Genomic DNA, 11530 nt, shown 5'->3' with positions numbered 1-11530 from the left:
ATTGGCTTTTAAAATTGCACCCTTACAGTGCAGCAAAAATCAGTGAAAATCATACCCTTAGAGTGCATTTTCCCCCAAATTTTCGATCCCTTTCGTGCAAAAAATGGTCAAAATTCTAGCATTTTTGGTCAAAATATCTAGATTTTTCAAGAATTCTCTGAAATTTCTACCCTTACAGTGCATCTCTAGTTTTTCCGACCCTTACAGTGCATTTTAAACATATTGGAAAAGGTACCCTTAGGACCCGCACATACCCGTCGGTCCTTTTGCCCAGCTGCCCCCCCCCCCCGGGTGGCATTCATAAAGTCTATTTCAAATTAGCTGGAAGTGATTTTTCAAACCTCAATAACTTTTGATATAATTTAAATTAATTAGCGGTTTTGTGGTGCTTTTTTTGATTATTTTTCCTCGTTTTGATTAATTTGTTCATCAAATTAGATTTCTTCATGTATGAATTCCGAAAAAGGGCCGAAACTATTTCAGCATTCCGAAATACCGAACGAATTTTGTCTGATTTCCGAAATTCCGAAGAAAAAAGAGTCGATTTCCGTAATTCCGAAATACCGTACGCCCCCCACAAGAAAATGAACTTTTTGTAGAATAATGCTATGATCTTAATTTTTGTATCCGAAACTCTTCAATCTTAGAACGTTATAAATGCGAAAAAAAAAGATTTAATTCAATCAAAAAATAAAGCTTAGAAATTTGCCCTGGTTTAAATTCTGGTGCTCTAAGATCAAAGAATCGGGAAAGAATCACTCGTGTGAAAATGATAACCATAGCACAATTATTGAAGAGGTTGATTTTCTTCTTCTTCATTTTCCGATCTTTTTTGAGTTTTTTCTTTATGACAATATCCCACTCATGTTTGTCTTTTCAAAGAGCACAAAATTGCTACTTAATTCAAATTCTATCTATAAAAAGTTATTTAGGTAGTTTGAAAAAACACTGCCAGCTAATTTGAAATAGACTAGTTTCATGCATAGTTGGGTAAATATCAACACCTCGTCTCCTTGTATTCCAGGCCTTATTTACGTTGGAATATTATCTGGCTGGCGCTATCAGTAAACACATAAAAAAGCCAATGATACGCAGGGAACGAGGTTGGGTCCATATCATAATTCATGTAAAAGGATTACACGCTTTTTTATAAGAATATACTTTATAAGAATATTTATGATGAAATTGGCCAAAAAATTAAGTAAGAATACCACCATGATGGAATTTGGCTACTGAACCTAAGAATGCTATCCTTCATTTTACAACTAAATTGGTCATTATCCCCAAGAAATGCTAGGTTACATGAAAATGCCAAATATTTGCTTGTTTTTAAATGCTAGATTTGGGCTTGGTTTGGATCCAAACCTAAGAATACCTTAAGAATATTTCAGGATGATTTTTCCCGAAAAATTAAGAATATTCATGATGAATTGGAAAAATACCATTCTTATAAAAAAGCGTGTAGTAGAACATACAAACAAGACACTGGTGTGGATTTAAATCATAGAATCCTAATCCAATTTTGCTCATTAAGCTATCTATTATTAACAGCAATTTTCTATTCCACGATGAATGAAAAATGCCCTCAGTTGGGTTTTGCATATTTTGTCACCCAGGTGGTTTTCAAAACGTACATATGAGGTCTTATTGAGAGCCAGGGTTAACATGTGACGTATGAAAATGGATAGTTTATATGGAAAATTGTAAAGTGGGTTTCCCTCTCTAGATATGAATATATGAGATGCTCTTGTAAGGATAATGTTTGTTTTCAAATTGATTGATTAGTTGATTGAATGATTAAACTAATTTTCCATAATCTTATAAGCGAGAACTGTTTGAATTAGCATCTTGTTACCTACTTTACACTTATTCTATGCTGGTTTGAGTTGGGTTTACATGAGCAGTTTATTTCGTTTGTGTTTGTTTTTGTTTTTGTTTTTCAACATGGTGCCTTTCCGGAAAGAAATTGAAAAAGGGATTGGTTATAAATATGTCTTTGTTTATACTGGTTAATAGGTTTATCCGTTGGAAAAGTCCTGGAGAGAACACCTATGTCTGTCTCCGTAACCATAGATTTATAAAGCCTGAAGGGCTAGATGTCATGCGTCGGCTGAAAAGAGTGCCGTCGGTAGGTAGGATATCCTACCTAGGTCACGTGACATTACAATAGAATTACAGCGCTTGACAATCAGAACCTTCGTGGGTTTTCGAAAACAATAGCAACAATTTTTTCTGATATTCAATTTTTTTGCCTACGATGGTTTAAAGGGACATAACAGTACTGCAAAATTTGTTAAACAAACTATATGCAGCGGATACAAAATCAAAACAAATGTCACATGTCAAAATAAAAAATCATACCAAATATGGTTAATTTTGATTGTTCAATTGTTTTACAAGTTTGTTTTGGACACGTGATTTTAATTGTTCTCTTTATTGACACGTGGTTCGCGCATTGTTTACATTTTACTACTTTTATGTCCCTCTAAAGCACGACATTTAGCCATTCCGTCTTTATAGATCTGTGCCCATAACCCGTTGAAAGTTTACAGTCGGTCAATGCATGAGCTAATTGCTTATGGGTTTAAAAAAATAACTAATTACTTAAAGCTTAAAACCCAGTGTAGTGACTTAATAATTCAACAATAAATTCTTATTCGAGCCTATATCCAATCTATATCATCAAAGATATAAAGCCTATTATAACTTAACTCACAATGACTACTTATATATGGAAAGCTAGTTAAATTCGATTTATTTTGAATAATATATTTTTCAAAAATTTTCAGATATCATTGATGCATCATTTTTTTCAACGTCATCGTTAGAGGAAAAGAAAATCTCTAAATTATTCCTTTTGCTAAAATCATTTTTTCATCTTTACATTTTTTTCTATATCATTTTCTAATACTTCTATTGTTCTTCTCTGAAATTCAGAATTTCCAGAATAAATTAATTTCATTAAATTTCTTAAGAACCAAAAAAGAAAGAAAAAAAATCGTGAAGAAAAAAACACGATTATCACAAAGACTTTTTTATTTTTGCCTTTATCTTTTTATGCCTTTTTTAATATTTTTCTAAGATTTTCATTCAAAAAAGTTAGTTGCTTTTGCTTGGGAGGGGCTTAGTAAATTTTCCTAATAGATCAACAATCAAGGAGAATTATTAGCCCTCGTTATTCTTGGCTGAAATTTGATCACGATATACCGGTAAGCTGGTCATGTGATTTCACATTATTTGCAAAGGCTATTAACGGACTAACTAGATAACGCTTTTAGACGGACGTAATTCGAGTGGTGTTCGATTCTTTTTCTCTATTTAATTGACCGGAGGACGGGTTTTGATTTTAGTATTAGAAAAAGTTTCGGCCAACAAATATTTGGAAAAGTTTCGTCGGAATAGTGTGAGCAAGATGGCACAACTTTGGAAACGTAACGAAAAATTAACTCCGGCATGAACACCCCCTTCAAACAGACCCGGTAAGATTTTTGTTCAGCCAGTGGGGATGAAAATAACGGACTGAAACTCGATGGGGATTGATATTCTCATATTTTCTATGAATGGAGATTTCAACTCTTTTGTTTTCAAGTCAGAAAAACTTTGCAGTGAGGATTGGCTTATTTGATTATTCTCAGTGTGGACAAAAATTGGAGGATGATTTTCCACCGGGGACGATATTTTGGCAATTTTTCCAGTGGGAAGGGTTCCAAGTGGGTCTGTGAGAAGGGGGTGTGCATGAGAAAGTGTAAATTATGGAATCCATACGCATTATTTTTTTAGGGTGAAAAAAACAGTTTTTTACAAACGCCGAACAGAAAATTTGAAAATAAGGAAATATCATCAAGATTTTCATTTTCTTTATCTCTTTCTCTTAAAATGTTTTTCAATATAACGAATGAAATAGATTTTATCTTTGATATACCATCTTGATATAATATAGTGTCCCAGGGAAATTCTAAAGTCGTATACGATTTAGTAGGAGTTAGGAGCTAAATAAGATATTGGCGATATAGCTATCATACTAAATTCACGTTTTGTTTATTACTAATCTCTTAACCAGAGCTCTCCTTGAACCACTTTGTTGTAATTCCTACGGACACAAATTTGGAAAGAAGAATCAGAATTGAGTTATTTCACTTGCTCCAGTTTTCGATTTTATTGATGGGCTTGATACAATCAATACAACCTTTCGTGAGGGTTGTCAGAATCATAAATAAGCAAGCTTAAGGAGTTTACGAGTCCGTTCTTTTACTGTAATCATCGCGCCAGAAGCTACTTGGAGGGGGATCCGGCTTGAGTTTTCTAGGCTAAACGTAATGTTTTAATCTGCTTAAGCTTGACATGAGCTTTTATGCTCTCCATCTCATCTTCGATTTTTTCAACAGTACTGTCAAAACAACATGCGCGATAAAATTCTTTTAGTCTGTGGGTATAGGTTAAATTTCAGGGAAAACTAAACTGTGATGCTCACAGTATTGGAAGAATGTAAGAATCAAGACCAATTAATTACCGTTTCATATCAAAGTTATGTATATATTATAAGTATTTTTGGTTCAAACTAAATTCCATTAAGGTGTAAAGTAGATAGTTGATGTCGAACCTGCTTAAGAGCTTTATTCTCGTTCTAAGAATTTTGATATTTGAGTTGAATACATGAATCCTCTTTATTGAAAACTCATGTCATGTTGACCAGATATAGAAAGTGAATTGTTTCAGTATTGCATAATATATTCTGGATCTATCCGTTATCTGCCCAGTGCTAAGCGAGTGGGTCTTCTCGTTTTATTTCATGGACGCTTCCGGATATTACCGATATATCGTCTGGAGGAGTTGAAGAGAGACAAGAATGTTGTTGAATACTTTGATTAGTAAATGCCTGTTATTTTTCTGTGTTCAATTCTCTGAACGTCAAGATAACGTCATCGAGACGCTTGCATCCCACATATTGAAATTTTTCAGCATAAGTTCAAAATTTAACATGTAGATATCACAGCATTATAGAAACTATAGGAAAATCTTTGTAGCTCAAACTAGTCCATTAATATTTCTTTTGTTCGTTTTCAAACAGTGCTAATTGGAAAGAAAAACAGAACGGAAAAAATAGGATACATAGGCGAGGGAGGTAAAAGGGGACCTAAATTTTTGTTGTTTTACATTTATCAAAAACATTTCTTTGAATTTGTGTATTAGTCAATATATATGTTGTTTTGTTCATTTCTGTGTTTTAACCTTGTTTGGGATAAACTATTTGGTTTGGGTAAAATGCAATTAATCAAAAAATCTTTATTTTTAGTTTTTCTTTGCCGGCATTTGCTTTTTTCACTATCATGAATGATTTTTGTAGATTTTTTATATTTTCTTCTATATTCCTTTCATTGCTATCATTTCTTTTGAAACTGATTTTTCCCTGCGCAAACAAAATTTTGGGGTTGGACTATTTTATTTGTATTTTTCATTCATAATATAAATTTAGCATTAGGAAATTATTTTTCTTTCTTCTTCAATTTTATATCTTTTAATTTTCAATTATTTTCATTTTCAATCTGTTCTAGAACGAGGTGACATTTTTTTGGTAATATTATATGGCGTTTGAAATTTTATCACGAAAATTGATTATTTTGAAATTTCTTTATTAATGTAGGATAATCAGTATTTGAGGATTTCAATTTTTCGTAGATGGAGAATATTTTCCACTAGTTGGGCTGAATAAAATTTCTTTCAAAAAATTTTAATGTAATTGCCCTGCATGGGCTTTTGTTGCTTCACGTAGCAGACTTGCTCGCCAGAAAAATATTCATGTTCAGATTCAGATTCATGATCTTGTTTCTTTCGATTCTTAGCCGGCCGCCGCGGTTAAAAAGGTTCGCGCGCACCTAATATTATATCTCTTTTGTTGCTACTTGGTACTTTATAAGATTCAAATCAATAACTCTTGATTGAAGGCCATTTACCTTTCGGTAATTAGTTCTTAGGAAAGTAAACAAAGGATGGCGAAAAAATTGAGCATATTTATTTTTATTATATGCATCTACTTTATAAGAATCAAATCAATAACTCTTGATTGAATGCAATATGCCTTTCTGTAATTTGTTCTTACAAAGTAAACAAAGTATGGCGAAATGATGAGCATATTTATTTTTATTATAAGTGTCTACTTTAAAAGAATCAATATCAAATCAATTTCAGAATTTTTGGCGTTTCCACTGTGATAACATGTGAGCGATAACTTCTCTTTTTGAGATGTGAGTGACCGTCTATCGCATGTCATCTCAAAAGTAAAGTTGAAACCAAGCTTTCTTCATCTGACTTAAATTTTATCGATAAAACGAATTTAAAATCTACACATGCGTTATTTTGCTTACTTAGGGATATTTCGAAAGGAAGCTCTGCGGGGCATTCTAAGCGACAGCTACTTGCTATTATATTGAGAAACAACGGGTAAAAAAGTGAAGACTGTGCTCTCCTAATTCTAAAATTGACCTAATGTAATATTGCTTGAGGGGCATATTATTTTAAAATCTCAGTCATTTTTCACCGAAGGTTACGTCACTTTTGGCATTTTCCTTCACCAGGTTACCCAAGATGTTGGATCTGACCCAATCACTGATACAAGGGTATATAAATTCATCGAAAAGCTGAACTGAAATGATTTATTCAGCCCATTCATATTATCTATGAGATTAGATTCAAAAACTTCATAAGATTTGTTCGATCTGATAGCGATCTTCAAGCAATAATAAAAGAAGGAAAAAATTCTTTATTTCTTCCTCTGATCCATGTTCAAGGCGATTCATTTTTTAAGCTAAATATTTGAAAAGCTGATAAAACCATTGAGTTTCAAGCCCAAAGGGCTAGTGGCAAAACTTTAACCCTTCTCAGGCAGGAGAAATTGAAGCTACTTGTTTTCCATCCAAAATTTCCCATCGCCTAATCAAACGTTTAGGAAAGTGGGGGGGGGGGGGGGAGAAAATTGAAAACTTTATCGTGTAATAATATCGTTGGTTTTTTTAGCTTGCAATTCTAAATCACACTGGAAAAAATGATTCATTGAGTTAAAATCCAACCTCGTTCCCGTGTATCCCAGGTTTTATTTACGTTAATGATGGAAGCCAGAGAATACACTTTTGCAATGAATAAGCGTAAAAAAAAACAATAATACGCAGGGAACGAGGTTGGGTGAAATCTTTTCCTCTACAGACAGGTTAAGATGAATATAATTTTCAAACAATAAACAGGTTGCAAAGTTAAAGTCTGAAGACAAATCACGCTTTTACTCGAAATTATTACGTGCTTGTTACATGACATTTATTTCTGATTGGTTCGAATTTTTTGACACTAATAAAGTTATCAGCTGTAAGTAACACAGGAATAAAATCACGTGAGCTTTTTCGAGTAATCACATGTTTTGACTACACTGATAAAATTTTGTAACCCGTGTATTTCATATTTGACTTTTTGAAGGGATAGAAAAATGAAAAATATTTTGACTGAATAGTAACACAATCTTATTATGTGCTAAAATGTTCCCGCAAAATTTAGTTTTCAGGGTTTTTCAAGATCTATTTTTCGAGAATCTCGTTTTGCTTCTTACGTAGGTGTTGTGTCATAGATGAAAAAAAAAGAAAAATATTTTGAGATAGATAATCGGTTTCCAGGAAAAATGAAGCTTGAAATTCTACGTGGATATGATAAACCACCGCGCATAGATAGACGAAGGAATATGGCGTTATGGCATTATGTCGGTATACGGGAAAAAAATCGGCGGGAGCGTTTCGACAAAGCTAGCAACTCTACCGACTGTAAACTCTTTTTGGCAAAAAAAACCGTTTGGGAATTATCTTTGGCTTTGGGCTTTTTTCTTAGATAGTGATTCGTCTTTGACTATAACATAGTCTACCCGCGAAAACGAATGAATTTCTATAGATTCCATCCGTTGTGTCAAATGCGGTGCGAATTATAAATTTTCATGTTTTCTTATTTGTCGAAGAATTTCACTCTAGCGCTTCAAGCTATAAACCTGTTTAAATAAACAGGTGGGGGGATACTTAGGCAAATGGAGGTTACGGTATGTGCCGCCCTTAATGGTACCTTATTTGGACTTCCAAAGTCCCGCTAAGGGTCGGAAAAATCAGAAAATCAATTTTTTTTGTTTTCTCCTTATTAGTCCCGGTTTTCTTGTTAAATCCGGATTAAATCGATTAGGATGGACTTCTCTCATTTAAGCATGATATCTCAAGGAACTTGAAAGGTGATGCCAATTGGATTAATCTCCGATTAAGTTCCATTTATTTGAGTACACGTTTTTTTTTTTATTAGAACACCTAAAATTTGGCTGAGCCTGGATGTGCTTATTTTTTTAGCAATTTTCAGCCTAAAATGTTCTTAAATGCGTTCTTAATTTTTGAGACTACTCTAAATCGACAATATGATACAAAATAAAGAGCACTTAAATTTGGCAAAATTTGGACAATATTTATTTGACTCTCGACTTTTGAAGATCCACCCCTAAATTCGGTTAAAACTGCTTAAAATGAATAAAAAATTGTAGTTTCTTGTCATTTTTTTCCAAACTGAGGCTGGGCATGTTCTTAAGAGCTTCTTAATTTTTCGACGAATTTCAGCCTATATGTTCTTATAAACTAGGTTCTAATAAAAAAAAACGTGTAATCGTATCACTACCTCTTCACTTCATTAATTGAAATCTGATTGCATTTTTATTTACGTTAAATGACCTAAAATGACATGTGCTTTTGAGGATAGGTTTAATCAAGATCTTTCTTTGTAAGATGAGGCAATCAACTTCTGAGGCAGTTTTTATAATTTGCTTACTTTGAGTTTGAGAAAGTGCTTTGATTTGTTGTTTCGTCGATTGTTTATTCTGGTTGGTTAGTGATATCCAGTAGGCACACCTGTCTCACTCACGGGTGTGAGTGACTTTAATGGTTCTGATACACTGGTATACAGTAGCGTAGACAAGAGGGGCGAAAAAAATTGCGCAGGAGAACAGATCTTCATAACACTCCATTTATGATATAAAAAGATAAAACTCTGCTCTCCTATACGAATTTTGCGCCCCTTTTCCTTTTGTCTAAGCAACTGTCATATGTAGAAGTTAAGGAAGTCGGGGGTAAAAACATTATAAATTCCGTAATCGGGCAGTAGAGCTTTTTTCAAGAGCTTTTTGAAAATAAACCCTGTTTAATTCTCCTTGGTTCTGTATTCGTATACCGTAAATCTTTCACACCAGATCAACATTGGGTTTACCTGTCAAATTTAACTCTTGCAATGATTTTCCCTTTTCACAAGTCGTCAGATTACAGCCATTTTCGTCTTTTTCGAAAAAACCAATTACCGCATTGAAATAATTTCCACAAAATTATTCTTACAGAATATCACTGTAGTGTTGTGGTTGCTTGATCAATTAGTCTTGATAATTTGGTATCCTGTTCACTGCCAAATCGATCCCCTGGAATCTCATTGAATGTTCGACCTTCAGAGGCTCCTGTGGCCTCAGTTTTGCTTCAAATGCCTATATGCGGGATTTTACATAGACTCTAAAAATGCCTGCGAATCACCCTGTTTTTCACACTTTTGAAAAAAACGCCCACTTGACGGGGAAAGCTTCCTTCTTCTCGCCCATACAGAGATTATTCCCATTATCAAAATAATGGGTTAATGAAATTCTTTCTCAGATAATAGAATAAGAAAAAAGAACCAGATCAAAATCAAAGCATTTGGAAGACTATGTATCATCAATATCCCATCATGCATCATGGTTGCGTGTGTTTCCTGGCAATACTTGTAATAACTGCTTTACTGCCATCAAGTAGACAATCTGAATTCGGTATAATGGAGCCTATGGATTATACAAGTTCAAATGGTACTGTAGTCGAACAAGGCTCTGGTGGTAGTGGAGGGAATGAAATTGATATTGACATTTCAGATAAATCATTACAAGAAGTCTGTCAGATGTTCAATTTTACAGAACATTTATGTGTATGTCCTTCATTCCATCCTATAGTACAACAAATCTGTGCTATTGAAGCTCGACGTAGTCAACCAGACATCCGCTTACGATGTAGTGATGAAGAATTTATGCCGAGAGGAATTATAATGGTATCCATCACTATTATAGGAATCATTGGCAACATCTTGGTAATGTTAGTTGCCAAGCATCGCTGGCGAACATCTACCATTTCTCAAAAACTGATTGGAGCTTTAGCACTATCAGATCTCATATTCTCAGTATTAACTTTTGTAAATGAAGTCCACTTTTTATGGACATGTAAATGGCCTTTAGGTAAGTTCATGTGTAAGTTTTTAAGTTCAAGCACAAACATGACATCAACAATGGCTTTAGGTTTTATTTTGATCATCTCTGTGGAAAGATATTTTGGTATTGTGCACCCGTTTAATGAATACGTCACAAAGAACAAAATATTTATCATGATTGGAATTAATGTTTTAGTGAGTTTTATTGTTGTAATACCTGGCTTCATTATAATTAATGTTAAAGGTGAAAGCTGTACTGAAGACTGGGTAGATCCAAAGCATTCATTGATTTACTCGTGGGTCATGTTTCTCATCACTTTTTTATTTCCCATAATGGCGATATCAATTTTCTACATTCGAATGTTGATGAGTTTACGCGCAGCACAATTTCGTACAAAACAAACATTCGATGCTAAACAACAGTCACAACGTAAACAAGAAGATACAAGAATCACTTTGATTCTAGCTTGTTTACTTATCTCGTTCGTGATTCTGGTTTTACCGAATCGGATTTACTGGATTCTAGAAGACCATGGTGTATGGAAAGAAAATCTAACTCAAAGCCAACAAAAAGGTGTTCGCTTGTTTTCATTTTCCGTGTATCTTTTACACGCGTCCATCAACCCTTTTATATACAGTATTGTTGACAAACGATTTCGTTCTAATCTAATGACAATTTTCTTTGGACGAAATAAATCTACGGAACCGATCAACAACACACACCCAACTGTACTTTCAAGTACGAACGCTGGACTTTCAATGGAATAAATTTTATTAAACGATAATGTTAAATTAGAATAAGTATTTGACTAAACCTTCCAGGAAAAACTCTGTATCGGATATATTTGATCTGTAATCATAAAAGTAGGCAATCATAAAAAAATTATCTTCAGTTATTCGGTTAGTGACTAAATAGGTAATTGAATTTGAAAGTTTATCCATGTTGAGTTAAAGTTTTCATTTTTATAAAATAAAATTTCTATTAGCACCGTTAACAGTCAGGAACTATTGCAAATTAGGCTATGATGGCCAAACTAGGATGTTCGCCTAATTAGGCTAGGATTTATATCCTAGTTAGGATATTAATGGCTTAATTTGGATATATGAAATATTCAAACCTAAATATCTTGAGAACAAGTAAAATCCGCGTCAATCTTACTACATGGACTTGTTACTTGTACTAAGAAGAGTATTTAAAGCGAAAAACTTTTCTCTTTTTAGAGCGGAGTGAAAAGATATGATTATCTTATTAAAATTT

General features: G+C 33.5%; 1 protein-coding gene across 1 annotated transcript; it reads left to right on the top strand.

Annotated features, from left to right (window-relative positions):
• The first annotated feature begins 9696 nt into the window (after positions 1–9696).
• LOC136819368 (neuropeptide Y receptor type 6-like) lies at positions 9697–11207 on the top strand. Its single transcript, XM_067075603.1, has one exon. The coding sequence runs from the start codon at positions 9745–9747 to the stop codon at positions 11038–11040; it is 1296 nt and encodes a 431-aa protein (XP_066931704.1). The 5' UTR covers positions 9697–9744; the 3' UTR covers positions 11041–11207.
• Positions 11208–11530: the final 323 nt, after the last annotated feature.

Source organism: Clytia hemisphaerica, unplaced genomic scaffold (assembly GCF_902728285.1).
Source record: "Clytia hemisphaerica strain Z4C2 unplaced genomic scaffold, Clytia hemisphaerica genome assembly, whole genome shotgun sequence".
Taxonomy (NCBI): domain Eukaryota; kingdom Metazoa; phylum Cnidaria; class Hydrozoa; order Leptothecata; family Clytiidae; genus Clytia; species Clytia hemisphaerica.
This window is presented reverse-complemented; position numbering and strand designations above follow the sequence as displayed.